This window comes from Cucurbita maxima, unplaced genomic scaffold (genome assembly GCF_002738345.1).
Source record: "Cucurbita maxima cultivar Rimu unplaced genomic scaffold, Cmax_1.0 Cma_Scf00001, whole genome shotgun sequence".
Classification (NCBI taxonomy): Eukaryota; Viridiplantae; Streptophyta; class Magnoliopsida; order Cucurbitales; family Cucurbitaceae; genus Cucurbita; species Cucurbita maxima.
In genome coordinates, this window is record NW_019272017.1 from 6,560,001 (window position 1) to 6,582,413 (window position 22,413).

At 34.8% G+C, this 22,413-nt stretch overlaps 4 protein-coding genes across 7 annotated transcripts; all 4 read left to right on the top strand.

Annotated features, from left to right (window-relative positions):
- The first annotated feature begins 89 nt into the window (after positions 1-89).
- Positions 90-4,750, top strand: LOC111482401. 2 transcript variants are annotated; one of them, XM_023128169.1, is made up of 9 exons: positions 90-187; positions 290-418; positions 971-1,022; positions 1,158-1,209; positions 1,972-2,067; positions 3,066-3,119; positions 3,304-3,369; positions 4,315-4,393; positions 4,479-4,750. In XM_023128169.1, the coding sequence occupies exons 1-9, from the start codon at positions 128-130 to the stop codon at positions 4,554-4,556; spliced, it is 666 nt and encodes a 221-aa protein (XP_022983937.1). In that variant the 5' UTR covers positions 90-127; the 3' UTR covers positions 4,557-4,750. The 2 variants fall into 2 exon arrangements, with proteins under 2 accessions (XP_022983937.1, XP_022983929.1); XM_023128161.1 differs by having other exon boundaries at positions 4,315-4,750.
- Positions 4,751-6,795: 2,045 nt separating this feature from the next.
- On the top strand, positions 6,796-13,632 carry LOC111482366 (probable serine/threonine-protein kinase PBL4). Of its 2 annotated transcripts, none has more exons than XM_023128119.1 (9): positions 6,796-7,203; positions 7,943-8,085; positions 8,211-8,308; positions 8,435-8,670; positions 9,520-10,113; positions 10,825-10,973; positions 11,322-11,534; positions 11,863-12,012; positions 13,136-13,632. In XM_023128119.1, the coding sequence occupies exons 1-9, from the start codon at positions 6,999-7,001 to the stop codon at positions 13,229-13,231; spliced, it is 1,884 nt and encodes a 627-aa protein (XP_022983887.1). In that variant the 5' UTR covers positions 6,796-6,998; the 3' UTR covers positions 13,232-13,632. The 2 variants fall into 2 exon arrangements, with proteins under 2 accessions (XP_022983887.1, XP_022983894.1); XM_023128126.1 differs by having other exon boundaries at positions 9,520-10,089.
- Positions 13,633-14,359: 727 nt separating this feature from the next.
- LOC111482382 (transcription termination factor MTERF9, chloroplastic-like) lies at positions 14,360-15,645 on the top strand. Its single transcript, XM_023128132.1, has one exon. It carries the CDS (start codon positions 14,434-14,436, stop codon positions 15,553-15,555), a length of 1,122 nt encoding a protein of 373 aa, XP_022983900.1. The 5' UTR covers positions 14,360-14,433; the 3' UTR covers positions 15,556-15,645.
- Positions 15,646-17,394: 1,749 nt separating this feature from the next.
- LOC111482390 (transcription termination factor MTERF9, chloroplastic-like) lies at positions 17,395-19,936 on the top strand. 2 transcript variants are annotated; one of them, XR_002718202.1, is made up of 3 exons: positions 17,395-18,671; positions 19,465-19,587; positions 19,729-19,936. XR_002718202.1 is itself a non-coding variant. In XM_023128148.1 (2 exons), exon 1 carries the CDS (start codon positions 17,541-17,543, stop codon positions 18,660-18,662), a length of 1,122 nt encoding a protein of 373 aa, XP_022983916.1. In that variant the 5' UTR covers positions 17,395-17,540; the 3' UTR covers positions 18,663-18,671; positions 19,465-19,743. The 2 variants fall into 2 exon arrangements, 1 of the variants encoding a protein (XP_022983916.1); XM_023128148.1 differs by having other exon boundaries at positions 19,465-19,743.
- The last annotated feature ends 2,477 nt before the right edge of the window (positions 19,937-22,413 follow it).

Sequence of the window (22,413 nt, forward strand, 5' to 3'; positions counted from 1 at the left end):
TCTAAAAATTGCAACCTAATGGAATTGGTCTAAAAATTTGCTATAAAAGTTTCCATTTTTATCATTTGCAAAACTCTAGTTCTCTTCACATTTGATCATCCTCTCTCTCTCTCTCTCTCTCTTTCAAATGCCAACTCCACTTAAGCTCACCAATGGCGCCATCCCTTGCGTCGTTTTCCCGGTGGCGGTAAAAGCTTCACTCGATTTTGAAAATTCTGCGACATTTTAGAATCTGAATGCGTGAACATTTTAATTTCTATTATCATCTTCCCGAATTGTTATTCTTCAGGGTTCGAACGAATTGCAGCCGAAGACAATTTTCAGAGCTTCCCCGCCTTTTCGCGTCTCAAAGCCGAATAACATTTTTGTTAGTCGGAACCCTAGCATCCGACAATGCCTTAACAATGCCGAAATTAGCGTAAGTGTTTCTCAGTGAATTGGCAAAACAGCAATCTCCTTCACTTTCTGCAGTTTAATTCTTTCGTTCTATGGTGTTTTGTCCACTTGCTTCAGAATCTACGCCCTAATTTTTGGGATGGTTTCTGTGTTGTTTTGCTTATTGATGTCTCTTGCCAATTGAATTGTTCGGTCCGCGGAGCGATAATAATGTTACAAACTTCTAATTTCCCTGATTTTGCACCCTCTGAGTACCATCATGCCTTTCTTTTGTCTAATTGGTAATGAATGCTTTGGTATGCTTGGTTCTATGCATTCCATTTGGCCCCATCACTATTTTCGTTTGAATTGTGTTATTATTTCTTATATACTTCAGAACTGACACTTCTATGAAGTCGCTGGAAGACTATTTCTATGAAGATATTTTGCATGTTTAACTGTTGGTTTACTTTTATTGACTTCAGTTGTTTATATAAATAGAATGTGGCAGTAAATGAAATTTTAGGCATGGATGTTCCTGCATTTGGACAGGCGTATGTATTACTGATTAGATACTGTCAATGTCCTGTCGTAGGCCAATGATCCATTGAAATCGGAAAGTGGCTTTTCCAATCATGAAACTGAAGGTATGGCATTAAAAAACCGAACCTATGAACTCATGGTTGAGTCTTGATGCATTCAGTGAGCTTTAAATTTTTAAATGTCATATTCTTGATTAAGAACTTACGAATTCTCGTCCCTTTCATTCTCTCTCTTGTTAGGTTCGATGGAAAAGAATGAAAATCATAAAAAACATCCGCGAAAATCGATTGAGTACTACTACTTGCCTTGCATATATTTCGTGAATTCTAAGGCTACTGCTTTTTTCTGTTGATAATGCCATGGAGGTGGTGAGACCTTCCTTTTTCTGCTCAATCTCTCTCTACTCTCTAGTTTCTAATCAAAGTCATACTTGTACAACAAAGCTTAGCAACAAAAATAGTCTACTTCATGTTCCACTAATATTTGTACTGTTTTGTTGGTTAATGTCATTTTTAGTTTATATTGGTATATTATTTTACATTTAAGAACAAAGGGGGTCTCAGAATATATTTGATCCCCTAAGAATAATAAGTCATATCAAAGAGTAAGTCACAGCCCTCAGACAGGCAATTTTTCATATTTATTTTTTATAATATCATTACTTATTGGTCAAGTCAGCTTTGCGATTCTGGAATTTTGTAGTACATTAATGTTGGGTACAAAATACATAAAGTTATAAATTGAAAAAGAAACAAAGTTTCCGTTTAGCAACCACATGAAATGAAACAGAGATCTTCTTGGCTTTATCAAAATGTTACAAAGATCTTCTTGGCTCTATTGAAAGGAAACGAAGAACTCTTCTTGCCTTCACCGAAATGAAACAAAATCTGCTTGACTTTATCGAAAGGAAACAAAGTTCTTCTTGGCCTTATTGAAATGAAACAAACATCTTATTGGACGCATCAGTGCACACTTCATATTAGGCATACATCAGTCTTGGAGACATTACATTTCATTTTCGCTCATTTATTCTAGTACACGTTCATCTTGTAGGGTGCTGGATAAATTGAGGAGATATGGAGTTTCTGGAATATTGTCTTATGGATTGTTGAATACAGTCTACTATCTTACAACATTTCTTGTTGTGTGGTGAGTCCATTTCTATATTTACTACTTAGTTACTACTATTATGAATTACTACTACGTAGGAGAGACTTAAAGGCTTCATAAGTTTAGGAGGTTATTTGGTATGCGTGTTGGTGATTAGAATTGGATGTTCGGGGATGGAAATGATAGGAACCAGATGATTAGGCTTGGAAATTGTATAGAAAGATAGGTAAGAATTAAGAAACTACAGTAAGATGTTTGAAAGCAATTCTTGGAAGTTGGATGCTTCCACCTCCCTCAACCCCCCGTGTGAGTTTCAACCTTGAACAATCACAATATTGCTACGTCTTGTTGGTTAATTCCGCTCGTTACTATTCTCTCTGACAAACTACACTGCCAATTACCAAATTACCTGTACTCTCTAATTCTATCAAGTAACTATTTTGCGGAACTTTTTTTCACGTAATGACTGTAGCTAATGTTGATATTGATCTTGCCTTTTGGGCAGTGGTCAACATGGGGTTCCATACCTTTGGGGACTGTATTGGGATAATGGGTAGGTGATTAGAATTGGATGTTGGAGAACTCTTGAGGATCTTTGTTCATAATGGGTAGATGGTTCAGAGGAGGAAAGGCTCTTTTTTCAGGATATCCCGAGATTTTGGTTCCAATGGAGATTGGGTAGCGCTTATAGCTCAGAGCATTAGAGGACGTGGTTGTTAACTATAGTGCACACTACTTGCACCTAGATAAAAAGACCTTATGGAACTCTACTTTCGAAGAGCTAGAATTTCAGAATGTACGGGCTAAGGGTTTGGACATGATTCTTGCTTTCAATCAATATCAATTTAGTGGGACTCTGATTAAAAACACCTTTACTACCGATCAGCGGGCGATAACTTATTTTATGTTATTATTATTTAAAAATAATAATAATAACACTCCTTATGTCATACTATCGTTTGTCTTCTGTTTATTTCGTCTCTCTTCCATTAGCAGTGTACTTAGTCATGTTATCATGTTATTTATTTGCATTTTAGGTTCTACATTGCACCAGCACCTGCGAAAATGGGCTATGTTGCAGCTGCTGGAAGGTGAAAAACTTTATTGTAGGAGGCCCTTTTCGTATGGCTAGTTGCTTTACTCCTTTTGTTGAGCTATCATTTTGGTGAACGTTTTCTTTCATTTTTCTCAATGAAAGCTTGGTTTTATATTGAAAGAAATATTTGTGTAGGATGGAGTTTTATACTAAGACATCGACACATTATTACCTTGTAGATTTCTCAAGATAATGGCTACAATCTGGGCTGGAAGCCAAGTTACTAAGCTGGCAAGAGCAGCAGGGTGAGCTCTTATATTCCTGCTTTTTATCTAGTACTTTTCTGATACGTCATTCTGCTCATCATTAAACAACCCAACTATATGAACTGTAAGGTTCAACTTGTTTAGTGGAAAGGGCATTCACTTGTCAAATGGTTGCCTTTCTTTTCCAACTTCCATAACTTAGAAAGGCCTACTTGATAACATCTTTGTTTTCAGTTTTCTATATTTATAATTTAGCTCATGTGAGAGCCAAAACCCATCGCTAGCAGATACTGTTCTCTTTGGTCTTTTTCTTTCGGGCTTCCCCTCAAGGTTTTTAAAATGCGTCTTCTAGGGAGAAGTTTTCACACCCTTATAAATAATGCTTCGTTCTCCTCCCCAACCGATATGGGATCTCACAATCCACCCCCTTCGGGGCCCAGTATCCTCGCTGACATTCATTCCCTTCTCCAATCGATGTGGGACCCCTCAATCCACCCCTCTTCAGAGCCCAGCGTCCTTGTTGGCACACCGCCTCTTGTCCACCCCCTTTGAAGTTCAACTTTCTCGCTGGCACATCGCCCAGTGTCTAGCTCTGAAACCATTTGTAACAACTCAAGCCCACCGCTAGCAGATATTGTCCTCTTTGGACTTTCCCTTTCGGGCTTTCCCTCAAGGTTTTTAAAACGAATCTGCTAGGGTGAGGTTTCCACACCTTTATAAAAAATGTTTTGTTCTACTTCCCAACTCCCCAACTGATATGGGATCTCACAACTCATTTGCTAACTTAATCTTTGCTTTCAAATCTATTTTCAAGATTGATTTTGTTAAAAAAAATATTTAAAATCTCGTCGGTGTTTTAAAAAAGGGAAGCTTTACAAGTTTCTCAAGAACAGATCGAAAGTCGTTGGATATTAAATCTCACTCCCATTTCAATTCCTGAAACGAGGAAGCAACCTGTTAAACCAAAGCTTCTCATTCATGCAGAGCTCTTGCTATGGCGCCGTTCGTCGACAGAGGATTGTCGTGGTTCACAGTCAAATACAACTTCAAGTCTCAGGGGAAGGTTACTAGAAACGAAACTTCTATACATTCATTGCGTTTTTTGTTTCATTTCATTGATGTTATGCTCAAAGTTAACCCATCTCCAGGCAGTTGTGGCGATTGTTGGATTCTGCTTAGGGTTGTCTCTCTTGTTATTCATTGCTGTTACTCTGCTTTCAGCATAAGACAGGTTCTTCCCTTGGGAAAGTAAGTACTTTTTTCTCTCACATCATTCATTACCCTATTCCCAATGAGTGTTTCCTTGTCCTCAATATTGAAGGCTATGACTTTTTTTCTTCCTTAAAATTAAAATTTCCAATATTTTAAGAGATAGGGTGCAGGTTTAACCAAAATTTTATCAATGAGATTGTCGTTATTGTCGAGAATATGTTACACGATTCAAATTTAGGTGTTATTTTATTCAAATTCTCAAGAAATTTGTTAATTAATGTAAAATCTAACTCAAATTAGAACAATTAATTAAACCAGTCTTATAGCAATTTGATCAGTTGAAATGTTATTTTTCTTCCAAATTGATTCCTTTGGAAGGTATGAATTAGAGCCTAGAGGGTTAAAAAAAAAAAAAAAACAGGGAACGGAATTTTAATTTTTTTTTTCTTCTCATCCTTTAATTAAGTTTTATTTTTCAACCCTTCAGACACATTGATTCTCTCGTCTAATACCATTGCCTGTCAGTCAGTAAGATTCCAATTCCAAATAAATAATTAAAACAATATTTTTTAATAAAAAAAATATTATTAAAATATGTTACAAAGGCCCGACCAGGGATGTGAAGAATATATATATATATATATTTAAAGTAGTTTATATTTAAAAAATGGTATTTTTTGCAGTTGTTTTTTTAAAGGCAATTTTATGGTTTCAATGTGAGAATATAATATTTGGAAAATAATTGAATCACTTAAAAGGAACATGTAATATTGGAAATATATATATATATAATAAAAGAAAAAAATGTTTTTATTTTATTAATGCAAAAAAATCATATGAATGTAGTTTGAAAGAAATTGATTGATACCTTATACTAAAATAGCATAATTTAGTTAATTATGAAACAACATGATACCAAGTAATTAGATTCAAATGATGGTGACATATGATTGGTACCTTATATTAAAATAATGAGGGCCAACCTAAGTTCTATCATCACAATAAATTAATATAGATACACTTGGGGACAAAAAAAAACTAATATATTAAAAGTGTTCATATGATTTAAAAAAAAAAATTCTTGTTTGTTGTATGTTGAAACTTTTTTTGGTTTAGTCAATCCAACCAACCTAAAATTGAGTTTAGTTTTACTTTATCTTTAAAATTATTATAAAAGTTAAGAATATTTGAGTTCGTAACAAATGTTAGTGATGACTTTGAATGTTTGATATTTGAAATTCATGAGATTTTAGTTATTAACGTGACATGTGAATAACTAGATTTTTTTTAAATAATTAAAAAAAAAACGAACAACCTTACAATCAAATTTAATCCAACCCAACTCGAAATAGATGGTTAGGTTGTGAATTTTATTCGGGTTATTCGAATCTCCAACTCATCTAACCTAAAATTTTCGATTGGTTCAAAAAATATCAATTCAACCTGTGTATTCCCGGCCTATCGAAAAAGTGCACCCAAACCAACTGAGCGGCCAGGTTCAATGAAACAAAACAAACAATTTTCTTACAACAAGAATCTTGCAAAATAAAAAATAATTGTAAAGAAGAAACTTTGGGGTCATCAATTGGTGATGAGATGAGAGATGCCAGCCATCAAAGAAGACTTATTGAAGAGAGAAGTACAAAAACCAAGCTTAGGTAATTTCTAATGTGATTTACATAGTGAAATGCTAGTAATTCATTTATATGTACATGTAAAGTTACCTATTTGAATTTTTATCTTATGAGTAGACGTTACGCTTGTCCCGACGTCAATTATTGATGGATGATAGGTCTCACTTTTGGTTCCGAAACTTTCACGAAAATAATAGTTTAGTTTTTAAACTTTAGGTCTCGACACCCATTATCGATGAAAAGAGATGCAGTTATCAATTTAATTGTCAATTTTAAACTTAGCTCAACTGGTTAAGACATATACTCTCGACCAATAGGTCAAATGTTTGAATTCCATCATTCACAAGTTGTTGAATTAAAAGTCGACTCAAAACGTTAGACTATATACATTACTTCAAAACCGTTATTGTACCTAAAAAAACTCAACGAAACCAAAATTTTATGAAACGCCAAATAAATTCAACCCGACTCAACCCTATTTAGATTTTTGCAATTTTGGGTTACACCCTTAATATATTATAAACTATTTATTATAATAATTATAATAATTAGTTGGTTCAACTATATAGTTGCACAGAGAAAATTGGTAATGATGTTGGAGGCCTCTCTTATACTTAACCATCAACTCTCCCTTTTTCTTCGTCTTCTCTTTCAAGTCTCTTTCGTTTTCGTGTTTGAAATAAGTTCATCCAAAGCGTTGTTCTTAGTTTCTTAGAAGGTGAATCGGTTCGGTGACCGAGCCAAGGTCGAAGAACTCGTGTCTGTCTGGATAACTGTTTTTGAAACATTGTTAGAAAATACGAAAGTTTTGAAACACGAGGGATGGCGAAGGAGGAAAGAGGATCAGGAGAGAAAGTGATGGTGATCCAAGATGGAAGCAGGAAGTTGAGTTGGAATGGAGGGATGGGATCAATTGAATGGATGGTGAGGAACTGTGGATTTAGAAAGGGAGATGAAATAAAGCTACTACTTGTTCTTCATCAGGCTAATAATCCTAGTATGTATGCTTTGATGGAAGCTTCCATGTGTAAGATTTCATTCATCTTTTTCTTTTTTTACTTTTTACGGTGGATTTGGGTAAATATATCGATTAAATTTGAAGATATGATTACAGATGTTCACGGGACGGGTAGACTTAGAAGCCTTTGTTCCCGTCCCTACCTCCTATTTCATTTTCCATTCCAACGAAATTCTTAGCCTATTTTATGAGGAATGGAGTCGAGATTACCTAAAAGGAATTTGTGGGGATTGGATTACCATATATATATAAGTGAGGCTTGGTAGGAATTGGGGCGATGTGGGTCGTTGAATATAATCGAGATTACCCGAGTGGAATTTGTGGGGGATTGGATTCTATATATATGTGTGTGAATTGGGTCGGGAAGGATAATCTTTGTCCATGACCAAATTTAATGGATGAGGAGGAGAAATCTGTCTCTACTCCCTCCTCGTTCTCAAGACATCTTGGAATATGATTTTTGTTGTGCACCAAATTTGTGTTTGAAACTTTTGAATAAGAATCAAAATAGTTTTTTTTTAATTACCGGGACCAAAACAAACCTTTTGAAAGCTACGAGACTAGAACGAACAAGATTTTTCTTTCTTAATTTAGTTCAACAAAGTGTACGGGAATTTAAACATCTTTCCTTTTGGAGGAGTCGAGTATAACCAAAATGAACTATAGTTCAAAATATATCGACCAAAATGATATCTAAATATTCTTAATTCTACTAAAACGAACGTCGTTTTTTGTTCGTTTTCACCAGTGGGACACAAGCAGCGAGTGGACTCGAACTCTATGATAGGGCTCAACGACAACTTGATAGCGAAAGAAAGCGCAAGGAAATTGGAAGAACACACTACCAACGAACAAATGCTTGAAATTTTGCAACTTTGTGAACTCAAAAAGGTCGGTAAGCTTTTTTTTAGCACACTATACGACTAACTAAGAGGATTCAAACTTGAAGCCTTAATTGATTCAGTGTTGGTTCATTATTTAAAAATATTGAGCCTATTTTGTTGTAAATTTGTTAGATAAGATTCAAGGTGGAAGTTCATGCAGGGCCTTCCGTAAAGAAAGTCGCTCTTGAAGCTGCTACGAGCTATAAACCAACTTGGGTCATCCTCGACAGGTGAATCTCGACCCAATTCATCTCATTTTAGTCCTCCTCTTGTCGTTACTCGACCCGTAAACTCGTCCCATTACATCATTTTTAACCCTAAATTTTAATGTTTCTATGAAACTTACGAATTTGCAGACGTATGAAGAGAGACCGAAAGTTCTTTCTGAAGAATTTGAGTTGCAAGATATCAAGAATGAAAAAGGACAGCAGAGTTGTGGAGTTGAGAGGAAAATTGGGAATGGAATATGGAAGCGAGGAGGAGGAGGAGAAGGAGAAGGAGAAGGAGTTGGCCAAAGCCTCCCCTTCCCATCAGTTTAGCTATGCTGAGATGATACCTGGAAGCCCTCACCAAACTCGAATCTCTCCGCCCGGTAACTCCCTTCTTTCTTTCCTTTGTGTTCTTAATTCTTGCATTTGATGGGTTAGCTGTGTTAGACGAACACGACTCTCCACAATGGTATGATATTGACTGCCTTCGTACCTTCGAGGAGGCTTGACTCCTTTTGGAGTCCTTTGTTCGACATTTAAGGATTTGCCAATCTATTGACACGGCTAAGCATGACTCTGATACCATGTTAGACGAACACGACTCTCCACAATGGTATGATAAGCTCTCATGGCTTTGCTTTGGGCTTCCCCAAAAGGCCTCATACCAATGGAGAGTGTATTCTTAGATTATAAACCCATGACCATTCCCTAAATTAACCGATGTGGGACTTTCATCATCCAACAAGCTGGTCAATGGGTTGTAAATTTTTTAACCTCTGTAAGTTTTATTAGATAATAAACGTTCAACCCGTCCATCGTAAAATATTGGACTAGGTTGATTTTATTTGATGAACACGACTCTCTACAATCATATGATATTGTCTGCTTTCATCATAAGCTATCAAGCCTTATTTAATTATAAACCTATGACTTTTAAGTCATTTTAGTCATTTATTTATAAAAATTTTGTTTTCAAGAAATAATTATGAAATTAAATCAATTTAAATTAACCAAAAAAAAAATCATAAAATTTTCATTTATTTATACGTAATTTAATTTTGAATAGAATATTAAAATAGTTTACCATATATTAATAATTTAGGGGTAAAAGTTGATTTTTTTAAAATAAAAAAAAATTTTAAAAATCAGTAAATAGACTTGAATTTTCGCGCGGAAATTCACTAAAATATTCCTGTATGTTCAAATTTTCATTCTGGGCGTTATTGGTTTAGAAAAAGATGCGGAAGAAACAGATTTCTTCGAGACGCAGTTAGGATGGCGCCTTGGCAACAACAAGAAACCACCTTCACTTTGCAAATCATCCTCGAGCTATAATATCAAAGAATCGAGATCTTCGATTCTGCATGTTCAAAGGCGGAAAGAAGCTTCTTCAGGAGGTGGAGATTCATCTTCTTGCCCATTCTCCATTTCCGATGATGACTTCAAAATCTCCGCCTGTTCGATCTGCCACATCCGACGGCCCTTTGTTGGATGGAAGAGGGATTTCACTTACGCAGAGCTTCATGCGGCTACCAATGGATTTTCGGATCGCAATTTCCTTTCGGAAGGTGGATTTGGTTCGGTTTATCGCGGTGAAATCGACGGGATTAGAATCGCTGTGAAGCAACATAAACTTGCGAGTTCTCAAGGAGAAAAGGAATTCAGATCTGAGGTTAATGTTCTAAGCAAAGTAAGCCATGAGAATTTGGTGATGCTTTTGGGTACGTGTAGAGAAGCAACTCGCAGGCTGCTGCTTGTCTATGAGTATGTCTGCCATGGATCCTTGGAGAAACACTTGTCAAGTAAGGATTTCCGCATGGAGCTTGGTAATATACTTTGTTTTTCAAAATTGTTTAAAAAAACTGTATGTCGATCATGGGAAAATATATTTTAGGTTATTTGTTTGGCATTTGGTTTGAGAAATTGATCGCAGTTCTATGTTCTTAATATCAACCTTGCATATTATATCTTAGTATTGTTTAGTTAACTCTATTTACAATTTAGGTTGGGGAGGATGATTTCACTACCTATTTGAAGTTGAACTCTGTTGAGCATGCTTAAAAATTGTGTTAAATCTCAATTGATAAGAAAAGATAATTTTCAGGCAAAACTATATATATGAAAAAACAAAAACCTATGTTTAAAAAATACCCTTATTGCAATATTCTCTTCCATTTCAATAATGTTTCAAAACTGCTTTTAGAATAAATTTCATATAAAGATTGAGACCTGAAATAGTGTGGTAGCGACCAAAGAACAACATGGTCATCTAGACTGCCACTCCATTCTATGTTCAATTTTTCATTTGAAATTTTGAAGGGAAATATTACAAAAGGAAAAAATACATAGTTTAAACTAATATTGTTATCAAATGCATTATCATGTCTCTTTCATAATATAAAAATGAAACAAATGAATTAATTATGTAGGAGAATGTTTGTTGTGTTTACTCTTATTTTATATGTTTTTTTTTGTTTTTGTAAATAAACTAAAAGTTGTAGTTATGAAACACATCTCTTTTTGGTGGAATTATGCAGGGACTGCACGCAGATCTCTCAGTTGGGAAAAGAGGATGAAGATAGCTAGAGGAGTTGCTAGAGGCTTACAATATTTGCATGAAAATAACATTATCCACAGAGACATGAGACCAAATAATATCCTCATAACTCATGATTATGAGTCGCGGGTAATAATTTCCTTCGTGCTCGACTATGGTCCTTTCACGATTATAAATTCCTTTAGCTTGTGTTCGGAGTTTAGTCTAAAACTTTGATGTTTGTATCTATTTAGTTTCTTTTAACTTTGAAAAGTGTTTAATAAGTTAACTTTCAATTGTTTGTCTAATGCGTCCATCAAATTCAAAATCTTAAGAAATTAATTGATCTATCAAATATTAATTTCAATTTTATGTCTAATGAATCCCTTAACTTTCAATCGTGTGCTAGTAGATTCGTGGAACTTTAGAATTCCATTGAATTTATAGAATTACATTAAGAAATCAGTTAAACGTTGCTGCTTCTTTTCTTACATTCAGCTAGGAGATTTTGGTCTAGCAAGAACTCAGTATGAAGACTCTGCAGAGACGAGGGTTGTTGGGACATTGGGGTACTTAGCACCAGAATATGCAGAATTTGGTAAAGTGTCTACCAAAACTGATGTTTATGCCTTTGGCGTGGTCTTATTACAGCTTATTACTGGCCTGAGGACCACGGACATGATATTTGAAGGAAAGAGTCTTGTGGGCTGGGTAAGTAATAAGCTCTTTGCTAAGATGTTTTGATCTGCTCGTCATATTCTAATAGGAGCTATCTTAATAAAACTTGTATGTTAAATGTGACAAAATATAATTAAGCTAATAATCACTATAAGTGATCAGTATGTAGCCCTGATGTTTGTCTTTTCTGAACAAATGAATGAGAATGGTAAATAAGTGGAATGATTTAATATGGTATAAAAGTAGAAGATCCTTTGTTCAAACTCCAATCTGCTTGAGTGCCCGTATGTATGCATTAAATACCTGATATTTTCATGTTTTTAAGATTTACCAAGGGAAGTTGTGCTACGTGTTTTTTTAGGCAAGACCATTGCTGAAGGAAAGAAACTACCCTGATTTAATAGATCCAAGAATAGCAGACTGCCATGATTTCTACCAACTCTTTTGGATGGTTGATGTAGTGGTAAAATGTCTGAGGAAGGATCCTCGCAAGAGAATAACTATGACCAAGGTGAACACTCTCCCCATATATTTTCAGCTTCATATCTTTATTTGTCTATCACCTCTGCATTGTTTAGACTCGTTCGATAGTTATTTAGTTTTTAAAACTTAAGCTTATTAGCACTAAGATATGGTGAGAAAACAAGCACAATTTAAAAAAAAAAAATCATCGAACAGAGCCTTGATGTTCACATTTTTGTTTTATGTGGCTAGTCACACGTTTCTTATTCCTTGGATTGATTATGAATTCATACCATGCATACAGTTCAGTATCGAACTTTTTAGTTAAACAAGGGTTCTACACTATTTCTGATGACCATTTTAGTTTCTTCTTTTATGTATTGCACTGGACTTGAAACCAATTTGAATGAAGTATTGACCATGCAATTTGAGAGTATTATATTCATGGTTCTTGTCTCTATGGCTAGCTTCTCTCCATTGCATCACTGTTGGCAATAGCTTTCACTACTTAAACTCCGACTAGGGACAACATCCTCCCTTTGTCAGGGGAGGAGAAAAAACAAAAGGGGGAAGATATAAACAAGAAGACATAAACAAGAAGACATAAATATTTTGAGTTTTAATGTTTTCCTCGTCTAAAAGGTAAAATGTGAGATCCCATATCGGTTGGGGAGAATAGAACAAAACATTTTTTATAAGGCTATGGAAACCTCTCCTTAGTAGATGCATTTTAAAAATTTTGAGGGCGAGCCCAAAAGGGAAAGCTCAAAGAAAACAATATCTGCTAGCGGTGAGCTTGCGCAGTTACAAATGGTATTAGAGCCAGACACTGGGAAATGTGCCAACGAGGAGGCTGAGCTCCAAAAGGGGTGGACACGAGGCAGTGTGTCATCAAGGACGTTGGGCCCTGAAGGGGGGGTGGAATGTGAGGTCCCACATGGTTGGGGAGGAGAACAAAGCATTCTTCATAAAGGGTGTGGAAATTTCTCACTACCAGACATGTTTTAAAAACCTTGAGGGGAAGCCCAGAAGGGAAGTTCAAAGAAGACAATATCTGCCAGCGGTGAATTGTTACATAAAATATATCCTTTTTAATTAAAATCTCTGACTTTATCCCTATCCTCTGCCCAGTTATTCTTTTGTAACATATTATTTTCTTTACATGTTAATAGGTACTAGAATACTTCAATTACCTAATGGATGGGGACCCAACGGGCAATAGCAAAGACTTCTCTCCAGCAGAATCGTTTACACCCACAAATGGATAATCAGCACCTTCGAATCACGGCGACCATTCATCCAATAAACGACCGCCAGGTAAACCAAATCTTTCTGGAAACCACTGGGAAATTCATCTCTAAATAGCAAAGAAAAAGAGATAATAGAATAGATAGATATTATGTGTTGTTAGGAGCTAGGATGTTTCAACCTTATTATACTTGAGAAGTACTTTTCGATTTTTTTATCTATACTGTTTCAATGTGACCATTAAAATGGTTCCAAATTGCTTCCTATATTTGGTAGTCTATAGTTTTGGATATGAGGTTGCTCTGGATGTGAAGCTTGTGATCCATTGGGCTGAAACTTTCAACTCATTCTACCATGTGATCCATTTCCATGTTTGTACTCAAAGAGGATATGTTAAAATGTATGAAGGATTTCCTTTGCAAAGAAAGCTCTGCATTCATGACCTTATTGTTTTAATGATAAATTTGTTTACGAATATGAGTGTGGTTTGATTATGGGCTTGATTGTGGTTTGATTATGGGCCAAGTTAGGACAGGTTTGAGAGTGATCTTGAAAAGCATTAAAAAAAAGTGATTGTTATTCTTAAAATCACTTCCATCTAAACTTATTTTGAATTTTAATTGAATTGGACAAATATTTTGTTTTTTATGATGCTACTCCTATTTTTCTCTTATCTAATCTAAGTCACTTATGGAAACAAATAAAAGTTTGTCAAAGTTAACATAATTTAGTTAATTTAGATATATGTCGTTAACTATATTCAAAAGAGTTTGATTATGTCTTAGAAGAAATGCTAGTTATATGCTTTACATAGTCGAACATCGTTTTAAAAAAATTACTCCAACATCATAGAAGATGCAAAAAAACAATTTCTTTTTTTTTAGAGAGAGACAATGGAGATTTTATAAGCGATCATGTAGTTACAAACCGTTCAGACTTATTTAACACGATGGCCACATAAGACCACTTTTGACGTTGGGGATGCAAATATAATAGCCCTAAAAATTTCATGTTACCATTCCAAAAAAATTAATTAAATTGAAGACAAAGGGTAATATTATTTTTCAAGTTTAAATTTTATTTGTTAAAATTTGATATATATGTTCCAAGAAAGAGAAGTGGAAAATATAAAAACACCCAAATTTGCGAGCTCTGCGGCTGTTCTTGGAGCTTAAAGCCCTAACTAAAACCATTGCTTGAACTTCGACATTCCTATCCCAAGATGTCTAAAATTTCCTCGAAATTTCTGCTCTATTTCATCCAAAACCGGTTCGTCAATACGGTTTCTAGTTCTACATTGCCTTCAGCGTCTGTGTCTACGATTGAATTCCTCAAGAACACTTGTGGGCTGGCTGCGGATTCTCCTTCTTCCGCCGGTCGAAAGCTTCAATTCGATGAAAAAAGCGCCAAGAAGTACGAAGCCGTTCTTGGTTTCTTGAAATCATATGGATTCGAGAATTCGCAGATCGCCAAGTTGATCGCGAAGCAACCCTCTATCCTTCAATCGAGAGTCTACAACAATCTGAAGCCTAAATTCGAGTTCCTCGAGGATATAGGGTTTGTCGGTCCTTTACTTGCAAAGGTAATTTTATTGAACCCCTCTATTCTGCTGAGGGGCTTAGATTCTCATTTGAAACCATCGTTTTGTTTCATTAAGGAAATGCTTGAATCGGATGAGCAGGCTAATGTTGCTATTCGTCGATCTTCGTGGCTTCTAACTTCTAATTTGAAGGGTGTTATGCAATCTAACGTTAATGTTTTGCTCGGTGAAGGGGTACCTTCTAGGAATATATCGAAATTGATTGGGCAGCAACCAAGAACTATTATGCAAAAGGTTGATAGAATGGTTTGTGCAGTGAAGAAGGTCAAGGAATTGGGCGTTGAACCACAGACTCGTATGTTTGTTCGTGCGCTTCGTGTAGTGTTGTCCATGAATGACACAACTTGGAAGAAGAAAATAAATGTTTTGAAGAGTTTGGGATGGTCTGAGAAGGAGATTTTAACAGCATTTAAGAGAGACCCACTTTGTTTAGCTTGTTCAGAGGAGAAAATGAGGGCTGCTGCAGATTTCTGTTTGAACACTGCAAAATTGGACCCAGAAACTGTAATTTCTTACCCCAAGTTCTTCATGTATGGACTGGACAAGTGGCTCCGGCCAAGGTTCAAAGTTCTTGAGGTTTTGAAGGTCAAAAAACTGATTAAGAACAGAAAGATTGCTTGGTTACTTTTTCTAGGGGAGAGAGAGTTTGTCACGAATTATGTTCTTAAGTATTTGGATGAAGTCCCAGATCTTATGGACATATACAGGGGCAATGCGGCAGCCGAATCCAGACCTGTTCTATAGGATTGGAAGGTTGTAAGTCAAATTCTTCTTATCTTCTAAATTTTAGTACCATGATTTTGAAATGGGAGAGCCGTTTTCTTTAGCTTTTCATGATCTCTCTCCTCTCACAGTGGTAGACCTCCCTTCCCTTCCAATTTGAGGCTGTTCTTAGCTAAATCTCTTGGCTTTGTTAAGTTTGTAGCCTAATTCTGAATACAATGATATCTTGAAATGGGAGGCTTTTTTCCCTTCCTATTACAACATCTTGAGCTTTTGTAAGTTATTTCATTTTAGAACGAGAAAAGAAAAATGGACCCACTTCATTTGCATTTGGAATTGTGGAACCGAGCAGAAAGTATAGCAACCATAGGTTTTATTAGGGACAGCTCTTGACGTTCATATCGATTTATTATGCTTCTTGTACCTCTAATATTAGGTCGAACTTAGACAATTACCATCTCAGCTCTATTGTGTCTTTTGTTCATTTCTTTTGGAACAATCAAAAACATTATTATTTTACTATGAATCGAGAGGAGGCGAGCGCCCTATCAGTTTACCACCCTACCCACTAATGGACTATGAGGGAGCGGGCAGGCCCAAAGCGGCGAAAAACAAATAGAATTTGCTACAAAAACTTTCTACTTCTTCTTGGGCAGCAAGTGCTTCCAATGGAAGTTGAGTACACGGTTTCCTAAAGTAAGAGATTCGAACCAAGTTTTTTTTGTGTCACTGGAAGAATTATGTTCATGTTAGCTTCTTATTTACAAGTTAGCTCTATAGTCTGCTTAAATCTTGTATGATAATAGCCATTTCTTATGAGTTTTGCATATGAAAATTGTCTGCATCTAATTATAATAGCATAAATGTATCAAGGAATGGAATGAGTTGTAGCAAACATAGTCATATACTTGATTGTAGCAATCTCCACACTTGTAGGTTCTTTTGGACGTGTATCATAGTATCGGGACTGGTATTTAAAAGACCAAAAGCAATGGCGAGCTTCTCGCTATGGCTATTGAGGAGCTGCTCCTGCACATCGTCTTCTATGTCATGAATCGAGTTAGTATTTGGCACATAGGCAGCTACCTTGATTTCATCTCAAAGTTCCTCAAGAAAGGCATATATTCTTTTGGATTGTGCATGAGTAGTGCATGAGTTTCTTGAAGCCCTTTCTTCTCGATTATTTTTGTCACTGCAGCCATCTTGCCCCACTTTGAAGCATATGCATAAATATTTGTTGGCTGCTTTCTCTCCCAATTCAATGTTTTTGTAAATTTTTACGAGCACCCAACATGGCACCACATATTGTAATCCTTGGACTAATCTCAGGCTTCCCTTGATCCTACCATCTCGACCGAAAAGGTTGACCATGGCACCGTATTGACTCATCGAAGGCTCTAATCTAGTCTTGTTTCATGCTCTTTAAATAGTAAAGTCTCGTCCACTGGACCTGAGTGATTACTAATAGAAATAACATATCAAAATGTAATATCATTTGGTTCAACGGCCGAATTAGGCCTTTGGCCTTCATCTTGCATGCGCGAAACTATCTAGGTATAAGTTTAACATATGCAAGTCTAGAATGAGTTAAGGAATTTTTTAGAGAAAGAGTTAAGGGAGCATTAATAAGCGATCATGTAAACTGCAAATAGCTAAAATTTTCAATATGACTGTCACACACGAGATTAGCTTTAAATGATTTTAGTTTAAGGAAGACAAAAAAAATTCATTGGTGTGAAATTATTATCCTTTTAATTTACTAAAAATTTAAATATTGGAATACTCACCCCAAAAAAAAGTTAAAAGGGTAATATTATTTTATTTTTTAAATTTTGATATATATATATATATATTCGAACTGGGAAATAAAAACACCCAAATTTGCGAGCTCTGCGACTTCAAAATCTGACGTTGAATGGGTTTTCTCCTTTCAACTCTGCGGGTGTTCTTGGAGCTCAAAACCCTAACGAAAACCATTGCTTGAACTTCGATATACCGATCCCAAAATGTCTAAAATTTCCTCGACATTTTTGCTCTATTTCATCCAAAATCGGTTCATCAATACGGTTTCTAGTTCTACATTGCCTTTAGCGTCTGTGTCTACGATTGAATTCCTCAAGAACTCTTGTGGGCTTGCTGCGGATTCTCCTTTTTCCGCCGGTCGAAAGCTTCAATTCGATGAAAAAAGCGCCAAGAAGTACGAAGCCGTTCTTGGTTTCTTGAAATCATATGGATTCGAGAATTCGCAGATCGCCAAGTTGATCGCGAAGCAACCCTCTATCCTTCAATCGAGAGTCTACAACAATCTGAAGCCTAAATTCGAGTTCCTCAAGGATATAGGGTTTGTCGGTCCTTTACTTCCAAAGGTAATTTTATCGAACCCCGGTATTCTGCTGAGGGGCTTAGATTCTCATTTGAAACCATCGTTTTGTTTCATTAAGGAAATGCTTGAATCGGATGAGCAGGCTAATGTTGCTATTCGTCGATCTTCGTGGCTTCTAACTTCTAGTTTTAAGGGTGTTATGCAATCTAACGTTAATGTTTTGCTCGGTGAAGGCGTACCTTCTAGGAATATATCGAAATTGATTGGGCTGCAACCAAGAACTATTATGCAAAAGGTTGATAGAATGGTTTGTGCAGTGAAGAAGGTCAAGGAATTGGGCATTGAACCACACACCCGTATGTTTGTTCATGCGCTTCGTGTAGTGGTGTCCATAAGTGACACAACTTGGAAGAAGAAAATAAATGTTTTGAAGAGTTTGGGATGGTCTGAGAAGGAGATTTTAACAGCATTTAAGAGAGACCCATATTGTTTAGCTTGTTCAGAGGAGAAAATGAGGGCTGTTGCAGATTTCTGTTTGAACACTGCAAAATTGGACCCAGAAACTGTAATTTCTTACCCCAAGTTCTTCATGTCTGGACTCGACAAGTGTCTCCGGCCAAGGTTCAAAGTTCTTGAGGTTTTGAAGGTCAAAAAACTGATTAAGAACAGAAAGATTGCTTGGTTACTTTTTCTAGGGGAGAGAAATTTTGTCACGAATTATGTTCTTAAGCATTTGGATGAAGTCCCAGATCTTATGGACATATACAGGGGCAATGCGGCAGCCGAATCCAGACCTGTTCTATAGGATTGGAAGGTTGCAAGTCAAATTCTTCTTATCTTCTAAATTTTAGTACCATGATTTTGAAATGGGAGAGCCGTTTTCTTTAGCTTTTCATGATCTCTCTCCTCTCACAGTGGTAGACCTCCCTTCCCTTCCAATTTGAGGCTGTTCTTAGCTAAATCTCTTATTGTTTGTCTCTTGGCTTTGTTAAGTTTGTAGCCTAATTCTGAATACAATGATATCTTGAAATGGAGGCTTTTTTCCCTTTCTATTGAGGCTGCTAGCTAATTCTATTACAACATCTTGAGCTTTTGTATGTTGTTTCATTTTAGAACGAGAAAAGAAAAATGGACCCACTTCGTTTGCATTTGGAATTGTGGAACCGAGCGGAAAGTATAGCAACCATAGGTTTTATTAGGGACAGCTCTTGATGTTCATATCGATTTATTATGCTTCTTGTACCTCTAATATTAGGTCGAACTTAGAAAATTACCTTCTCAGCTCTATTGTGTCTTTTGGAACAATCAAAAACAGTATTATTTTACTATGAATCTACCGATGGAAGTTGAGTACACGGTTCCCTAAAGTAAGAGATTCGAACCAAGTTTTTTTTGTGTCACTGGAAGAATTATGTTCATGTTAGCTTCTCAGATACAAGTTAACTCTATAGTCTGCTTAAATCTTGTATGATAATAGCCATTTCTTATGAGTTTTGCATATGAAAATTGTCTGCATCTAATTATAATAGCATAAATGTATCAAGGAATGGAATGAGTTGTAGCAAACATAGTCATATACTTGGTTGTAGCAATCTCCACACTTGTAGGTTCTTTTGGACGTGTATCATAGTATCGGGACTGGTATTTAAAAGACCAAAAGCAATGGCGAGCTTCTCGCTATGGCTATTGAGGAGCTGCTCCTGCACATCGTCCTCTACGTCGTGAATCGAGTTAGTATTTGGCACATAGCCAGCTACCTTGATTTCAAGTTCTTAAAAAAAAAGAAAAAGAAAAAAAAAAGCATATATTCTCTTAGATTGTAAATGAGTTGTGCTCCCAAACTAATGTGCATGTTTTTAATAAAATCTCAGGCTTTCTTGATCTTACCAACTCGATCGAGAAGGTCGGCCATGGCACTGTAGTGATCCATCAAAGGCTTTAATCCATTTTCTTGAAATACTAGATTCCCTCACACCATGCCAGTGACTGCGGGTAAAGATGACACAAAAACATATATCATTTGGCTCGATTGTTCCTCGTTTAACGTTATATCAAAGAGATCCATGAGTTCATGACAGAGACATCACAACCAAGATTTAACTTATCGAGCAACTTCTCCCTCTTGTGATCGCCCAAATTGGCATAGGCATGCAAAGCTTCCACAAGTATTATATTGCTTAGCTTATCTCTATCCCTTCCTCCTGCAATAGCCATCTCTGGTTCACCACTTTGCACATATCCAACAATCATGGAGTTCCATGACACAACAGTCCTCTGATCCACTGACCCACATTTTGAGTACACATCAACCAGAGCAGTTGAAATATTAACAAGCTTTGCAAACCCAGCTCTAATGGCATACCCGTGACGAACGAATGAACAAACATCAGCAACAGCAGGCAAAACAGTAACAAATGTAATCAAATCAGGCCTTGGCCTTCATCTTGCATCCTCAAAGCCAACTCCAATGCCTTCCTTGCAAAGCCATTTTGAGGCATTCTGTCGAACACCTTATAAAATATCTTTTTATGTATAACTATAGATAGAAAAACTGGTAGTATATAACTTAACATTCATTACACCTACCATATGCTAACATTCATTCTCATCTTTATGAAAGGTTGTGAAGAGCTAATCTTTGTATGAATGGATGCCAACAATTACCTTCCTTTTTAATTTTGCAATGTGTTCCCAAAATTTGAACTTTTTTTTCTTAATCAAACCTATAAATATGGATTGAAATTAATAGACAATCTCTCAATCATATTTGTATCTATTTAGTCTCTAAACATTAAAAAAAAATATATTTAAATTTAGATTTTATGTTTAATAAAACTTCAACTTTGTATCTCATATATCTACAAAATTTAAAAAATTATCATAGTTTCGCGACTAAATTTGTAAATTTGGAAGGCCAACTAGAGGCTAAACTTGTAATTTAGCTAAATTAGCTCATCAAATGAATGAACACGAAAAAATATATGTTTTACTGATAACATTTCATTATAGAGATAGAAAAAAGTTTAAATTATAGTTGAACGGTAATTGACACGTAGTTTTTTATAAAGTTCAAATCACTTAAAATTTGTACGTTTTAAATGCATGGTATAAAATTTAAATTAATTTAATTAAAAGGTAATTGAAGAAATTTATCTAATAACTTTCAAAACACCAACTTGTATAAAGTTTATTACAATTAGTCATCCAATTTATTGCTATCAAAAAGTCATTTAAACATATTAAATAAAAATAAAATAAATAAAAAACCCTAAGTGAGCAAGTAATCTAGTAACAGTGCATAGGGTTACGATTCTTATAATTTACCTTATTTAGGGCTTTTTTCAATTAATATTACCTAATATATTGATAGGATAATTATCTAGTCTTACTTAATTAATAACGAATCTGACCTTATAACTTCTCCTACCATTTTAACCTTAAAATTCGAGCTCGACATTTTTATTACTATTCATATTTTCTTAACATCGTAAAAAATGTTGTTTATTAAGCTAAGTAGTTCTTTTTTATTATTTTCTTAGAAATATATATCGACATCAATATTTTATCACTATTTTCTTCATTTTAAACCTGCTTTAAAACCCATTATGTAATTAAAAAAATTATATATATATATATATATATATATTCCCACAAATTGGCTAAAAAAAAAGAAAAAAAATCAAATAATTAAGTTTTTAGAATATAAATGGAAAAAATAAAATAAAATAATGTATAAAAAAGAGTGGTTTGTATTAGGAAACTTGAAGATCATTACAACTGGCTAAGTGGATGCATAAATCTTAATTAGCGTTGAAAATTAATTAAGATATTATTTTTAGAAAAAATATGGAAATTTTAGTAACTGCAAAAGTGAATAATTATAAACTTGGTTAAATCAATTTACCTAAAGGATTGGTTACAGAATCAAAGGGCAGAATACTTTGATGGGAAGCCAGCTATTTATGATAATTATGATAATTATTAATTATTTTTAATTTTAATTAAGATCAATGTCTATGAAAGTTCAAATTTGTATGCATGGCAAGGCTTGATTATGATAATAATGTTTGAGATATCATATATAATTTATAAATTTGTTTATATATATATATATGATATGATATTATTTACTATATAGTTTAAGAATTTATTAAATATTTTTAGAAATTAAAATTAAAATTTAATTCATGATTAGAACATAACTAAAATTTAAAAAACAAAAATCAGGAAAGAACCCTAAAAGTCATATGTTGTCCTTGTGTCGTTTAAGGAAATTAAATGTGTCTCCATGACCATATCCCTAATAATAATTAACAAAGGAACATGAACACAAAATTTTGAAATTAAAAAAATAAAATAAAATCTTAATTTTATCAATTTTGGAAAGTTTAATGAATGAGATGGGATGGTGTTTTATCTCATGCCTTCTTCAGATCAAACTCATGAATCATTTTCTTTACTGGCAGATTTTTTTTTTTTTTTTTTTTTTTTTTTTTTTTTTTTTTTTTTTTTTTTTTTTTTTTTTTTTTTTTTTTTTTTTTTTTTTTTTTTTTTTT